This window comes from Mirounga angustirostris, unplaced genomic scaffold, assembly GCF_029215605.1.
Source record: "Mirounga angustirostris isolate CCGP_5_RB_7025 unplaced genomic scaffold, mMirAng1.0.hap1 SCAF_6, whole genome shotgun sequence".
Lineage (NCBI taxonomy): Eukaryota > Metazoa > Chordata > Mammalia > Carnivora > Phocidae > Mirounga > Mirounga angustirostris.
In genome coordinates, this window is record NW_026991714.1 from 806,504 (window position 1) to 822,502 (window position 15,999).

Sequence of the window (15,999 nt, forward strand, 5' to 3'; positions counted from 1 at the left end):
GAACAGGATAGAGGCTGTTTGGCTTTTTCTTTTTTTTTTTTTGAGAGAAAGGGAGTGTGAGTAGGGGAGGGGCAGGGGGAGGGACCAGCAGACTCCCCGCTGAGCGCGGAGCCCGATCCCAGGATCCCAGATCTCAGGGGCTGGATCCCACCACCCAGAGATCGGGACCCTGAGATCACGACCTGAGCCCAGGCGCCCCACAGAGGTGGGTCGTGAGGGGCCAAGGACGGGGCTAGCCTCAAGCACCGCCCCTGCCTCCCGCGCCCCTTCCCCGTCCACGCACGCGGATGGCGGCCACGCGAGCCGCAGAAGAGCCTGGGCTCCGGCCTCAGACGCGCCCATGCAGCCCGCAGGAGGGCCTCACTGACCTGTCCCCAGGCTGACCACCACCCCCAGGTCGTCGGAGGCCTTCTTCATGACGACGGCGGCCAGGATCTTGCGGCCGAGCAGGGAGGGCTGGAAGCTGTTGGTGAGCGCGTTGAAGCAACGGTGGCTCAGCATGGCGATCTGGTCGTGGAAGGTGCTGCCGGTGAGGGGGAGCTGTGGGCACAAGGCTGCGTCAGGGCCGCCGTGCGGGGCCAGCCGGGCCGAGCGCCCTCGGCTGAGCCGCCTTTCCCTCTCGCACGCGCTGGCCTGGCTCTGCGCGTCACTGAGGGACCAGCGAAAGCCCGGGACTGCGTCACAGGACAGCAAGTTAAGAGCCAGCTCCACCCAAAGAGGAGTCAGCAGGACCCCACAAAGAGATAGCACCAAAAGTAGACGTCTTAACTGTCTTTGGCTGTGCTTCTGGGGACCTTGAGAGGAGGAGCATAGTTCTTCTGAGACCGGCCCCTGTCACTGGGGTTACCTCTGTGAAACCCATGCGCTCTGCCTTCTCGTTCTCCCCAATCAAGACGCGGAGGGCCGCATCTGCCGCTTCCTGCTTGCCTTGCTTCTTGCTGTGTGCGCAGACGGCTGGGAACCAGCGACCCCCGACTTTTGCCTGGTAAACGAACCTTTGGGATGAGAAGTAGGGGATAAAGACAAGCGCCCGACTGGACACAGCTGTTTCTCAGGCAGCATTTCCCAGACTCGGGCACCAGGGACTCGCCCCAAGACTTCTGCTAGACAGATACCCCTTGTCTGCTGCCTCCTGCACACTCTTCTCTAACCTGACTCTGCTCAAATGTAAACACACTTAGAGGGACACCTCGTGTGAACACTAGGAGTCCCTTGCCATAAATCGAAGGGGGGCCCAGAACCGAGTGACACCACAGTGTCATTGAATGCCGACGAGGCACCACGGTCTGCAGAGGCTCCAGGCCTGCATCGTGAAGGAAGTTCAGCAAGGACTGGATGGGGTTTAGAGAAATAGCCAAATGCAGACTTTTCTTCGTAACTCAAGCAGAACTGAGAGGGACATGCTCTCCCAACTCGAATCGCTACCGTTTAACGCTCTAAGGCTAAAGTGCTGGATTCTGTTTGCTCATTCACTTCCCGAGTGGCCCAGACACACTCTGGAGTGGTCTGCTGTAGACAAGGGACCTAAGCTTTCATGAGCAGTTATTTTTGATTCCTGGAAGCCTTGGGATGGCCATGGTGGGGGGAGGGGAGTGCATCTTGGGCACATGAGCTGCGCAGGGAGTGGGAGGGAGGGCAGCCCAGGACACAGAGGGGAGAACGTGATGGGGCATCCACCAGCCAAGGTTTCAAGAATCCTAGCTTCCAATCACATACATCCTAAACTGCTGGTGGGGGAAGCCAGCTCTGGATAATCCACCTGCAGATAAGGCTTCGTTACCGAGATTCATCGGCTCAGGCAGTAAAAGGAATCAATCTGTATGTTCAACCACACGGAGCTTCCCACGACTCCTTGCTTATCCTCAGCAGCGGCATGCCTACGTGCCTCCCTGTGCCAGCAGGTGTGTGGGCGGGTGGGCTAACGGAAGGTCCGTGAAGGAGGGGGATGTGGCGTGAAAGATGCTGGAAAGCAGTGGGGGCCAAACCGGGCCGGACCTTTGCCTGAGACTTAGGACAATCTCATGCCTGTTCCATGTGTTTGAAAAGAATATGAATTCTATACAAAGATACACACACACACAAATACACATGCAGGCTCACCTCAGAGACGTGGTGGGCTCAGTCCCAGACCACCGCAATAAAGCCAATATTGCAATAAAGCGGGATAAAATAAATTTTCTGGTTTTCCAGTGCACACGAAAGTTAGGTTTACACTGTACTGAGTCTCTCAGGTGCACAACAGCATTAGGGCTAAAAACAACATACACACCTTAATTAAAAAGTACTTTATTGCTAAAAAAAATGCTAACCATCATTTGAGCTTTCAGCGAGTTGTCATCACAGATCCCTAAACGTAATAACGGAAAATTTTAGATGTTGCGAGAATCACTGAAATGAGACCCAGAGACACAGAGTGAGCAAATGCTGTTGGGCAAGTGGCCCGACGCAGGTTTGCCTGTAAAAGGCCACAACAAGCAAAGCACGGTGGGAGGAGGCGTGGCCGCGAGCGTGGCCGTATCTGGTGCACGCTGTGGGTATCTGGTGCACGCTGTGGGTCGTGTGCTGGGACCCCCGAGGCTGCACTGGGCTCTAGGGCACCCGCCAGCCGCGCTCCCTTGCTCGGTAACCGTAGGAGGCCCGCGGTCGCCTTTCCCTGGACTGCTGGGGACAGTGCGTTAGGGAAGCAAAGACACTGAAGATGAGGAGGAGGTGAGGTGGCGAGGGGCGCAGGGCGGCGAGGGGGCGCCTGCAGGGTGCTCCACACTGCTGTGGAGCCTGCTGACTGGCTGCCGCTTGCAGGGGTGAAGGAGGGAGGTGGTGCGTGGAAGGGGGTCAAGGGCACGGGGCGGGGGGGCACAGCAAAGCAGATGCAGACCCGCGGGTTTGGCAACGGACGATAAGGCATCTGTCATATCGTTGTTGCTTTTCTCAATTAAGCGCGATGGAAGATCATGGGCTTCGAGTAAGGAAGGGGGTTTTGGTGGGAGTCTACATAAAGAGGGCAGGGTCTAAAACGGCTTAGAGTGGGAAAGAGAATTTAGTACAAAAACATAGTGAACATGCTGGGGAGGAGGGCCACGGGCGGCGGGAGCAAGAGAGAGGCCCTGGCAGGGCTTTCACTGGCTCTGCTCCCTCCCACCGCAGGCCTTCCCCAGAACCGCCGCTTTCTCTTGACCTTCCCCAGGCCGCCGCGCCTTACAAAGTCTTACAAAGTCAGGCCACGCCAAGCAGATTCTCAACCCACCATGCACCTCGAGCTCTTTATAACATGCACGAGATAGGAGACCTTACGTCTCCCCATGTGATTAGTGGTTCAAATCTGGCTCCTGTCCAAACAAACGGAATGGAGTCCAGAAACCGTCTCTCAATGAATCAACAAAGGAGGGCGAGCGGTTTAGAGGAGAGAAGAGGCTCGGCTGCCAGAGGCAGGAGGGGAGGGGCTGGAGAGCTGCGTCTAAGACACAGAGCCGAGGCCGGTCTACCTGAAGGAGGTGACGGGGTGGACGGTGAGGTCACCTCCGGACATGGGAAGGACCGGGGAAAAGAGCGTAAGGGGCGGAACCCAAGAGCTCTCCTTGGGGCAGGTCAGACTCGGCAGGCCCAGTCGAGCGGCAGCAGCTGTGTCCCCGAGACACTGACAGTGGTGCCATCAGGCAAGGTTGCCCAGAGGGGCCGAGAGAAGGGCCGGCAGAGGGAAGCCGTGTTCCCCTGCCTGCACCCCTGGGGCCCCCTCCCTGAGGTGCACAGGAGTCTTCACGCCCTCCCCCCGGATCACGGTAAGTTCTTAAATCCTGCACAAGTCACGGGAAGTCCGAGGGAGGGTTTCATGCAAGCAAAAGAGGAGGATGGACAAAAGGCGGGTGTGAAGAGCAAGGGGGACGACACGGGGAGGGCCGCTGGGTGCAAAAGGCAGGCCCCGCGGGGCCAGGAGGGCCCTTCCCGGCGCCCTGGGCTAGGGTTCTCGATTCCCTCCTCATCGCGGCCATGCTCTCCGGTGAGTTAAGTCAAAGCCAAAGGAAGGACGGACAAGGACACGGATGGGTAGTTCACATACACGGAAACACAGATAACAGACGAATGTGAAGACGTGAGTAACATCACTTACTATGGAGACAAGTTTAAAACAAGACACTATTTTGTGAGCTCTTCTCCTTTAACCACCTTCTAAAATTGAGCAGTCGGACACGACACAAGTAAATGTTCAAATCGTTAAGTATACGAGGGGAGTAAGTGTCCCTCATTCCCAGAAGCAAACACCGGGACCAGACTTCCGTCCCCGCAGAGCCGCCCCTGCCTGGGCCCCACACCGGGGGTCAGCCCTGCTGGCGCGGGCTCTGTGCCACTCCGCGAGTCAGCAGTCTGTAGGCGGCAGGGACGCAGAGCACCTCAGGCTGTCCGTGACAGACAACACGGGGCGTCCCCCGCGGGGAGGGTGCCGCTCCCCACCCGGGCCTAAGGCTCGGGATGAGACGTCATGGATGCTGCAAGCACACCTCTCACTGGAAAAGAACCCTTACTTTTAAGGAAATTGGCCCTCAGTGTTTTAGCCTCAGGTGGTTCTTCTAAGACACACGGGTTCTCCTGACGGCCACACCTCCGTCTTTTTCCTTTATGATCTTATGTCTTGATTGGAAAGGCTTTGCCCCTCCAAAATTCTCAAGCAAAAATCCCTTTTATCTAGAGATTTTATGATTTTACGTATATATATATATATATTTAAAGATTTTATTTATTTATTTGAGAGAGAGAGAATGAGAGAGAGCACATGAGAAGGGGGAGGGTCAGAGGGAGAAGCAGACTCCCTGCCGAGCAGGGAGCCCGATGCGGGACTCGATCCAGGGACTCCAGGATCACGACCTGAGCCGAAGGCAGTCGCTCAACCAACTGAGCCACCCAGGCGCCCTTTTTTTTTTTTATTAAAGATTTTAGATTTTATGTATATATTTTTAAGATTTTATTTTTAAGCAATCTCTACACCCACCATGGGGCTTGAACCCACAACACCGAGATCGAGTCGCACGCTCCTCTGACTGAGCCAGCCGGGCACCCCTAGTTTATATTTAAGTCCCTGACAATGAGATCAGACGTGAGCAAGGAGACAGACACCCAGCGGTGTCTTACTGAGATGCAGGGGGCCAGCCTCCCCCGACCTGAAGCCTCGTCTGCCTCTGCGTCTGCTGTGAGGGGCTCTGGGGGCCACACCCTCTGCCGTCCCTCCCCCTGGCCAACGCACCACGGCCGGCAGCTCATCCCTCTTTCAGAACTTTCTGGCTATTCTCCCACATGCATTTTTCTTTTTTTTTCTAGATTTTATTTATTTATTTGACAGAGACAGAGAGAGAGCACATAAGCAGGGGGAGTGGGAGAGGGAGAAGCAGGCTTCCCGCCGAGCAGGGAGCCCGATGCGGGACTCGATCCTGGGACCCTGGGACCATGACCTGAGTGAAGGCAGACGCTTAAAGACTGAGCCACCTAGGCATCCCCCACATGGGATTTTTCATATGAACCTGGGTCTCAGGTCTTCCAGGTCTAAAATAAAGAAGTCAATTCTACCAGTGTCTTTAGTAGAATTGTGTGAAACATAAGCACTAATCTGGGGACAGCTGCAGTCATTGAATTGGGTTTGCTATCTGATCACAGTTATCAGAGCCTGCATGTCTCCTGCTCGGAATGTGCGCAAGTCTTTTATCTGTTTAGCTGCTGCAGCAAACGGGCTACTTCTCCTACTACATCTTCGAATTGCTTACTGCCACACATGGAAAAGTTGCCGGCGCTTGCAGGCTAGTTCACAATTCCCTGCTCTCCTGACTTCCCCCTGTCTCTGGTATTTCTTCCCACCTCTTATGCATTCCTCGGGTACACGATCACATCATTCATCCGTACGTAACAGAAGCTTCCTCTCCCTGCCCTCCCTGTCTTAACAGATGGCCTGAGCTACTGGTGCCTCGAAATAACGAGGACCTGGGCATCCACGTGTCCCCACCTTGCTGTGAACAGCTCCCAGTTCAACATGGAATAAGCGCCTGGCTTTTGGCTTCAGACATACGTTTTTATCATGCTATTAAGGAGGTATTCAATAATTTCTACTTTATTAGCAGTTTGGCTTTTTAATCTGAATGGATGTTAAATTTTACAAAAAGCCTTTTTGGAATCTCTGGAGGGGATTCTGAGTTTTGTCCTTATTATTATTTGGTAAATAATAATAACAAACATCTTAACACAGACTAATCTTTGCACAGCACGAAGACATCATTTCTCCCATTTTAGAATGGCAAAGATAAAAATTTTGATTCAGATATCCCCCGTTTCCAAAGTTCATGTTACGCCACTCCCCCTTTACTAAAGACCTATGTAAGTACCTGTTTCCACCAATCAAAAGAAATCTGAAGAGGCTTTTTGCTTTTTTTATGAGAAAAGCAAGAAGTGAAAACAGCGTTCAGCGCTGGTTGGGCAGAAAATTTAAAAGGAACTCTGTCCTTGTGGATCGTGGGGGAGACCTGTGATTCCGTACTGGTTACGGTGAAGGGGGAGAGCCGTTCTTTACTGCTGAAGGACGCATCAAGCGCTGTAATCTCCCTGCAGGAAGATTCAGCAATGTTTACCAAAATTTTAGACGCACAGAAAGAGCTCATTCACAGCAGCACTGTAATAGCAGAGTGTGGAAATGACCCACGTGTTGGTCACTAGGGGCTGGTGGGCAGCCCAGGTCAGTGCCCTGGGGAGCTTTGGAGCACCTTCCAACAAAGAGCAGGACCGGATATGGAAGACTTGCCGAGATGCTCCTGTTACGTCTGAACGGCAAGCCAGGTTTCAGTGCACACATCCACGTCCATGTAACAAACGGAGAAACACACCAGCTCGGCCCATGTTTATATGAAGATGCTCTGGAAGGAGGCACGGGGCTGTGAAGTTACCACGTGTCGGCGTGTTGGGGCGTGAGGAAGGGAGAGCTGGGCCACAAACCCTTAAAAACTGTACGTAACCTATCGCCCAGAAATCCCCCTCCTGAAAATGTCTGCCCTGGACACTCCTACCCCTGAGAGCAGACAGGGCACGAGGACTGCTTCTGGGAGCACAACCGCATCCGACCCAGACGTCGCGGCAAATTGATTGGATCAGTAATGCAAAGTGGGGGCTACAACATCAAGAGCAACGTTCTCTTTCCCAAACTAGGTGGTGGGTACAGGGGTTGTCTGTTTCAGGAAAGACCTTTATATCTCTTGCTCGATAAAACTCTAAAATTGTAAGCATCTATTCAATGGAATATGCAGCTGTGGGTGGCGCCCGGCCAGCTCAGTCCATGGAGCGTGGGGCTCTTGGTCTCGGGCTCATGACAAGTCCCACCCTGGGTGCAGAGCTTATGTTAAAAAAGAAAAAAAAAAGATTCAGACAACGTATAGAAATACGTAGCTACAGAATGGAGTGTGACCGGTGCGTGCATCTGAGACGTGTGACGACCTCTAAGACGTACTGGTAAGGAGACAGGTGGAGGACAGAAGACAGGATTTATACTTATTTTTGTTTAAAAAGCAAAACAGGGGCGCCTGGGTGGCTCAGTTGGTTAAGCGACTGCCTTCGGCTCAGGTCATGATCCTGGAGTCCCGGGATTGAGTCCCGCATCGGGCTCCCTGCTCGGCAGGGAGTCTGCTTCTCCCTCTGACCCTCCCCCCTCTCATGCTCTCTCTGTCTCAAATAAATAAATAAAATCTTTAAAAAAAATAAAAAGCAAAACAGAAAGAAAATGTACTAATATATGCATGGAAATTTCTAGAAGTACTCAAGAAGCTAGTAATAGTGTATAAGTCTGGGGAAGGAAACTATCAGCCTGAGGTAGAAAGGAGACTTTTCCCTGCATACTTTTTAAACTGGCCTGAATGATTTTCTATGCACATACGTATTCCTTTAAAAATGAAGTTAATCAAAAACAATTAAAAAGGAGCATACTTGCTGTAGGAGTGACTGTACTCTCTAGACGGCCACTGTGGGTCTTCCAGGGCTGGATCTGTTTCTGCGGGGCCACTCCTCCCGTCCCCGTGGCCCCGCGGCCCCGTCACCATCCCCGCGGCCCCGCGGCCCGGCAGCCCTTCCTCTCCCTGCCCTGGGGCGTGTGGCCATGGCGGGGCTGGGACACTCACTTGGGCTCGTGCGGAGGGCCGGACTGGTCGACCAACTTGAACTCGGCCGCGAAGCCATGGGAGCGGGCATACTCCAGCAGGCCGCCCACAGGGTTGGTGTTCAGGTATCTGACGAGCTCGCCAATCCTCCTGACCTTGTTGGGCATCCCAGACTCCAGGTTATCGAAGGATTCGGTGTTCGTGCCCCCAGGCTGAAGGAGAATTGGCCACACAAAGAGGAACCGTAAGCACCTACGGAAACTCTGAGGGACGCAGGGGCAATGCTGAGCTGCGCGGTCGCTAAGATGGCCCACCTGGGCATCAGAAGGCACCGAGCTGGTGGCCTCTCCGTGCAGAGCCTTCATGGCCTCCTCTGCAGCCATCTGCTTTGCCACCTTCTTGCTGGGGGCGCTTGCAGTGGGGAAAGTGTGGGCTCCCATGGCAACGCAGTATTGGAACCTGGCAGGAGAGGGGAGGAGCCGGGTTGAAGTGGCCCTGACAGCAGAGACCCCTCCGCCGGGCCGTCCCCTCCAGCCAGCGGGTCCTCGCACACATTGCCTCCGGGCCTTGGCCCACACAGCCCCTCCGCCTCGACGAGTCGGTGCCCTGGGCCCACCTCCTGCCTCCGGCCTCTCTCAGCCTGGCTGACCCTAAGCGGCATGTGAGCACCCGGCTGGCCGTGCCTCCTCCGAGAGCCCCCCTCCGGAACGTGGAGGTGTGCGGAGCCTCGGGTACGCCCAGATCCACACCTTTCAGACCCGCCACCGGCAACCACCGGGCCAAGCGTCTCCCCAGCGCTCGGTCCCCACTTCGCGCTTGCAATTCCCAATCCCAGACTGTCTGCCGCACAGCAGTGAGCATGCCTCGCGGCTCCCCACTCTCCGTACTGAAAGCAGGCGGACTGCTCAGTGGGGTAATGGGCCGCCTCTCGGGAGGCGGGCAGGAGAATGTCTCTCTCTCCAGGGAAAACCTCAGCAGAGATACATGACACAAGAGATGTACTTGGGGTCATGGGCAGGGCCTTCTCTGGACAGGAGGCGGAATTCACAGGAGCTCCCCAGCTTGTGCACGCACTCAAGCAAGGTCGTGACGGGGTTCTTCCCAGAAAACAAGGATGCTGCGGAAGGGGTGCTGGGCTGGGACTCTGCCATCTGGAGAAAATGAGAGACGAGAGAAAGGGCTGAGCGACCACAGGCTGCCGCGTCCCGGCGGAGCGGCGACAGCTCAGCCACACGCGAGGGGCTGACGTTCCAAAAGGAGAGGGTTGAGGGAGTTTCTGGGCATGTTACTGAGGCGGTTTGGGTCTCGTTTCTCATCTGCCAACAATGGCGCTTGGACTCGACCAGCTTTGGGGTCGCTTTCCGGCCTGGAGGTCTGTGACTCCAGCTGGGCTGGGAGGCGGGCAAGCAGGGGCGCTGGGTGTGAGGGGAGGGGAGCGTGGCCAAGGGGGGCAGCGGCGGGAGGGGGACGCGGCCTCTGAGCCACGGACTTGGCCGTTGGCGCTCAGACCGCCTGCAGGGATTGGTCAGGTGCTGCTACAGCGACCTGAGCAGAGCACGGGGCCCCCAGAGGGCAGGATGCCTACCTTCTCCGACCCCTTCTCTGTGGGATCGTACGGTTCTTCCGGTCTTCCGCTGTCCTTGGCTTTCGCTTCCTCCAGCAGGATGGTCATGGCTTTGAGCGCCGCGTCCTGCTTGGCCACCTTCTTGCTGCCGGCCTCAGCTGGGGGGAACTCTCGGCCACCAATGACGACTTGGAATCTGAATCTTGATGGAAGGCGAGTAGATGCTGAGTGCGGGCCGGCCGTCCCTGCCCCCCCCGCCCAGGGCCCTGCACCCGGGAGCCTCCTGCTACACAGAGGGGCTCCTGTCCCTTAGGAGCCTCGGTCCCTACCTTCCGGAAACAAAGCAGCCAGCGACTCTCCCCAGAGCTCATCAGAGCAAACACAGCTCAGGGGAGACCCGCTCTCTCTTCACAATCAGTTAAGAGAGAGCCTGTACAAAACATGATGACCTAAAATCACCACTGCGGCCACCAACGGCCTTCATTCTAAAGCAGCTGCGGCCGACTGGCCACCTCTAGGCGGGTCCTCAAGACGGCGAAGCCTCCTTCCCGCACAGCCTCACACTCCCACCGGCCTACAGGGATCGGGGACCTGCCGCTTCCTGGGGCCTGCTCCTGTCCCCAGCCTCCCTCAGAGATCCAGCGCGCTACGGCTGGGTCTGGGTCACTCTACGGCTCCACGTGTCCGGAGCCCGAGATGAAAGGCGTCTCCCTGGTAATGCAGAAAACCAAAAGCCTTTGTTCCAGGCCTCCGGACTTAGCTTGGACCTCCTGCACTCAAGTTTTCAAATCTGTTCGGCTCTTTGCTCAATCTGGGATTTCAATTTAGAAAGGTAGGTCAAATTTCTTATTTCCTGGGTCTTCGTTTCTTACAGCTGGAGTCCAAAGAAAGGTTAACTGCAAAACCCACTGCTCTCCCCCAGTTGGGGGGGGGGCGGGGAGGGAAAAGAGGGCACGACGGCCACTCAGCCTCTGTCCCAGACACGGACCAGTCCTGGCCCTGCGGGCTTTGGGACACACACACCCGTCTCAACAGCTCTCTGGCAACGCCCTCCCTGTCACGAAGACAGTCGACATGAGGAGTGAGGGTCGCAGCTGGGACCATGGCCTTGGGAACCAGCTCGCGGGGCTAAGGTAAAGGGCAGTGGAACGCGCCCCGCCCCCGCCCCGGGCCTGCTCTGTGGGGCACTGCGAGGTCTCTGCCCCCGGCAGCAGCCCCATCTGGGCCCACCCGTCTGGAACTTTCTGATTCACAGCTCCGGGACCACAGCAAGTACAGAGGAGGTGTGCGACCCTAGAAGCGGGCCACCAATCCCGACACTACCCAGTCCCTGCGCCTGCTCCCGTGCCTCCCTGGGGAGCTCCGCCCACGGAAGGGGGGAGGGGAGTCTAGGCTTCAGGACCTCCGGCCTTTGGAGGCAGGCAGGACACTGAGGCACGAAGGCCCGTCCAAAGAAGCTGCCTTCCAGCCAGAGGGTCAGGCTCCCCCTTGCTCAGCGGGGACTCTGGCTGGTGCGAGGCCTGCATTTCCTGCTCCAGCCTGGGAGGAAGGGCCGACGGGCGATTTAGCCAGAAGCCAGAGAGGCAAAGGGAAGAGGTGGGGCCGCCACGAGGGGCAGGGCTGCTCTGGAGGAGGGACAGGTCCGGCTCCCCAGCGGTCTCTTACCGGGGCTCATGGGGCGGTCCGCTCTGCTCCAGCAGGTTGAACTCACAGGTCTGACTGGCGAACTGGGCATACTCGAGCAGCCCGCTGATGGGGTTCTTGAGCTGACACTCGGTCAGCTTCTTGTAGGGCGAGCACCGCGGCCAGCCGTGACTGTAGAAGGAGGGCATCTCCATGATGGCGCGAAACTCACCTGGTGCCGCGTGGATGCTATTCAAGTCATCTGGGATGTCGTCGGTGGCCCACTGGCCGTTTTCAAAGTCAACATACCCTGTTCTCGAGGGGCCGTTGTCGTGGGCAGGTGGCTTCAGTTTTACCGGCTCTGGCGCGGGCCCCTGCTGGCTCTCCAGCTTGAGGACTGGTTCCTGCCCATTCCGCACTTCTGCAGCCGCCACGCTGTCCGAGGCGACCGGCGTGGCCGGGTGACGGGAGGGGAGCACCGCGTCTCCTCCGGTCTCAGGGACGGCAGCCGGCGCGGCCTCGGGGCCCAGGTCTGCGTGTCTCTTCTTTTGGACCCGCTCCCGCTTCTTGTCGGTCAGATACCACATGGGGGGAGCGGTGCCCTGCCAGTACACGTCACCCTGCCTCTCCAGCTCCATCAGCACGGCGTTCACGTCGCGGGCCCTGGTGAGGCCGATATTCTTAGCCACAGTCAGGGCAGAGGCGCCACACACGCTGAACAGGTAGTCGCAGACTTTCTCCTTGATCTCAGCCATGTCAAAAGGCCCGGTAGGAGCTTCCAAGCCAGACTCGGAGCGTCTGTCTTCAATTTCCAGACTGGGCCGTGAGGCAGGCGCTTCCTGGCCACGGCTGGGGACGCTGGCTACTTGGCCGTGCTGGTTCCCGGCCTGCACGGCGACTCTCCACAGAGGGGGCGTTCCCGCCTCCCGATGCAGCTGGCCCTTCCTCTCCAGAGAATATAAAACTCGATTGACTTCCTTCTTCGGGACTCTGAGCCTCCCGACCAGATCATGTGCCGTGGCAGCCTTCCCTTCCCCGAGCTCCTGCAGGAAGAGCTCTAAGACCCTCTCTTCCTGGCCCTGGCTGCTGATAGCTAGTTCCTGGAAATGGGAGGAGAGCCTGTCGACCCCTCTCCACGGCAGAGTCCTGCCGCGTGGGGCAGGACGTGGGGACCCTCTCTGGAGCACCTGACTTCTGGGAGGCACGCCTCTGGGGCCACCCCAAGTCCCCAGTTCCCTGCTCCTGGCAGGTGGTCCTGGAAACCTCGGCCCAAGTCCAGAGACGAATGGTGGCAGTGATGGCGTCTGCTTCCCAGTTAGGGGTGCTTCAGGGAGCAGCCCCTTGAGAAACTGTATCTGCTGGAGCTGGAAACGATTCGGATAAGATCCTGGCCCTGGCTGTTGGTGTCTGAGCCTGCTGTGCTCATAGCCTTGAAATGGATGGGGGTGGTATCTGCTGAGCGAACACCCCTGCAGAAGAAGACAGAGAAGAAAGTGAATGAGGACCTCGGCAGCGAGCCTGGGGGGGCCACACCTGCCTCCCGATGGGTGGAGAGGCGAGCGAGAGACGGGCATGTGACCCAGCAAGGCCTGCCCCCCACCCAGTACGGCCCGGGGGCTGCCGCAGGGAAGAGCGAGGGAGCGGAAGACGCCAGGAGCACACGGGGCGCTGACGCCTCAGCAGGGCCTCTCCTGCCACCCTAGCGCATTCTCTCCCCTTTGTCAGGACTTTAGGGGATTGAGAATGAGTCCTCCCACTTTCTAAAGGAAGTACCCTTCCAAGATAAAGACAAAGAAATAATTGTTATTTTGTTTCCAAAACAAACACAGAATAACCTCAAAATGCCAGTGGAGTCCAGGGATCAAGAAGTGGCCTGTGCAGGACCCCAGTCTCTCAGATCTACCGTTTGGATGGCGAGAACAAAACGCACGTGGGCTGGATGACCTGGAGCCCCAGACCTCCAAGGCGGCAACGGGGGCACCTTCCCACCTGGGGACCTCACAGCTTCATCTGCTCGCCACTGCCACCCCGGGAGGCCCAGAATTTGGTTTTGGGGGGGCCGGATGGTTTCTTTAGGAAAGGAAGGACACACTGTCCTCACACTTCAGCGTGGTGCTCAGGTTTGGAAGAGACACTGGGCACTTCTGCCCGCACCACCCAGGCTCCCCCGGACGTGTGGCGCTGGCGGGGCCCAATCCTGGACACCTCAGTCCCACCCCCCCAAGTCCCTGCGCTGCCTCCCCACAGCTGCTTCTGCCTCCTGTCCTTCAGAATTCCGTCCCCCAGGACACAGGCTGCCCCGAATTGTCACACCTCCCAGAACACTGCACACCTGTGTCCCCTACCCACAAAGGCCAGCTCATCCTCTGTCCCAGATGCTGTCCACCGGATGGGAGAGGGGGCAGGAGGTATTTAAGGGATCTGCGGGGCGACATCTAGCAACGATGTTTCCTCCCGCTCGTCCCTCCCCTGCCTGAGCGCCCTGAGAGCCCCAGTGACCTGTGGGCAGCTATGCCCTGCCTTCAATAACTAGCACCAGGGGATTTTCAGCACGTGGCTCGTCATGCTCACAGCGCCCTCACTCTGGGGTGCCTTAATGGCCGCCACCTGAGTGGCCTGTCCACTCCTCACTCAATCTCCCTGTCACTCTAGCTGGGGCCACCCCCGCTCCTCAAACCCGGAAACGCTCTCCCAGGAAAGGACCAGCTGGGCCTCTAAGGCAGCCGCAGACGACATGGGCAACCCTGGGTCTGGGGGCCGAGTCTGCCGGGTCCCGCTCTTTTCCCGTGGCGACTTCCCTGTGTGTCCACAGCCTCCTCCCCGGGCCCCCAAGGGGCCGGTGCACAGGTGGCCGCCGTGGCTGTGGGTCAGCGGCTCCCAAGGCGTCCTCATTCTGGCCCCACACACGTCCTCAATCAGCCTGGGGCTCACGGCCAGTTCCCCCCTCTCCCCAAGGGCCCTGCCCTCTTCCCACACCGAGGCCTCCACAGGTGCGGGGGGAGGGCACCGGCAGCATAACCTCCTCCTCCTGACCGTGGATTCGGTGTCCCGTTTCACAAACACGCACTGGCTCCCTGTGGATGGAGACTCTTCTTTACCAACGCCCCTCCCACGGTCTCCTGCCCCGTCTCTTCCTCTGTCTCTCTGGGTCCCTTTCTTCTACCCTTAGGTATAATCAGTCCCCAAGATTTTGTCTAAGGGCCTCTTCTTCCTCCCCCAGGTTGATTTCACCCCCCCAACCTAAATGAGCCCTCTTAAGAAACAGTGTTCCAATCTATTACCCCCAGCCACCACCTTGTAAAGCTAAAACGTGAATTTCCAAATGCCTAGACAGTCTGTCCACCCTGCCCTACCTCAAACACCACATATTCTGAACCAGATTAACCTTTTCCTCAACCCAGCCCCTTCTGCTATTCCTATGACTGTTGACAGCATTGTTCTCCTCGCAGTTATTAGGGGTAGAAACCTGAGCCAGCTTTGAGGCCTGCCTTCCTCGCTTCCCACATCTACTAGGGTAGTTGCTAAGTGCTATCTTGTCTACCCCCACCCCATAGTTTCTCATAAATGTGTCTTTTTCCAGCTCTAGCCCCTAATTACTTCTCATGAGGCTGCCACAAAGCCTTGATCTTTGTAACCCTACATTCCAATCCAGTGGGCCTGATGATCTCTCTACTGGCCCCATTACAACTCTCACCCTTTCCTTCGAGTTCTCCTTAAATGCCACCTTCTTCTGGAGACTTCTGACTCACAGTCCATGGAAGTTTCCTCTCCTTGAGCCCCTCCCTCTCGACTGCTATTATACCACTTACTTTACTTTTGGTCATACTACTGCTTTTTTTTTTTTTTACTGGCGCATATAAATTGTGGTGTATCTGCAAGGTGATTACCAATATTAAGTGCTCCAGAAATGATACTCAAGGCTCCACTCCCGATACTCTCCATCAAGTATTGATGGGGTGGGGGCACAGTCTACTTCACAGTGAGCTCCCAGGGGGGCGAGGACCAGGTCTCAGTTATCTCTGCACTCCTAGCACTGAAGATAGCAGCTGGCGTCAAGTTGATCCCGAACCAACATTTGTTGAATTAGTGATTGCAGCAACAAGCCGTCCCTAGAGGGTCAATCCCATCTCTTTGTTGTTCCTCCTGCTGCACACTGCCCTGCCCCCCCACCATACTGCTAGGGACCAAAGTGTTATGTGGGCACAGAGAGTGAGTGCCCAGCTCACAGCTGAATTATGGGGACTTCGGGGATTTTCCCATCAGCTGTTGGAGTGACCTTGGTAAAACAATTATTTTGCAAAGCGGTTAAAGTCAATCTAGCTAAATGCTAAACTTAAACTGCTGCTACTTGGCTAAAATCTGCAAAATATTTGAATGTCTGTCTATAGAAAAGGCGCCTGTAAATTATGACACGTTCATGCTATGGAACAGTACTTTTTTTTTTTTTTTTTTAAGCAATGTGTTACGATCTATTCATATCCACCTGGAGAAAATCTAGGAATGATACAATGTTGAATTAAATAACAACAAAAAAGCAAGTTGAAGTGCAGGTAGGCTCTATGCCCATTTTGGAAACAGAAGGCAAAGTCTCACCATTATGCGCATGTGTGTTCACACTAGTGAACACAGACAAGAAGGAAGGAAAATATACATGTATTTGTTCACAAGAGTTATTTTAAGGAGATTTACAGGGACATT

The 15,999-nt window shown here is 56.3% G+C and overlaps 1 protein-coding gene across 10 annotated transcripts in view; it reads right to left on the reverse strand.

Annotated features, from left to right (window-relative positions):
* Positions 1-15,999, reverse strand: part of ADAR (adenosine deaminase RNA specific) — a 39,548-nt gene that overhangs the window by 6,153 nt on the left and 17,396 nt on the right. For 5 of the 10 annotated variants that reach the window (XM_064593639.1, XM_064593634.1, XM_045876500.3 and 2 more), the window contains exons 2-8: positions 11,344-12,770; positions 9,700-9,880; positions 9,117-9,265; positions 8,429-8,573; positions 8,136-8,326; positions 770-995; positions 369-540 (exon numbers count right to left, since the gene is read on the reverse strand). In XM_064593639.1, coding sequence (XP_064449709.1) covers positions 369-540; positions 770-995; positions 8,136-8,326; positions 8,429-8,573; positions 9,117-9,265; positions 9,700-9,880; positions 11,344-12,056 — 1,777 coding nt within the window. In that variant the 5' untranslated portion in view covers positions 12,057-12,770. The remainder of the gene's footprint in view (positions 1-368; positions 541-769; positions 996-8,135; positions 8,327-8,428; positions 8,574-9,116; positions 9,266-9,699; positions 9,881-11,343; positions 12,771-15,999) is intronic. The other 5 variants (XM_064593636.1, XM_054507832.2, XM_045876498.3 and 2 more) reach the window with 3 other exon arrangements.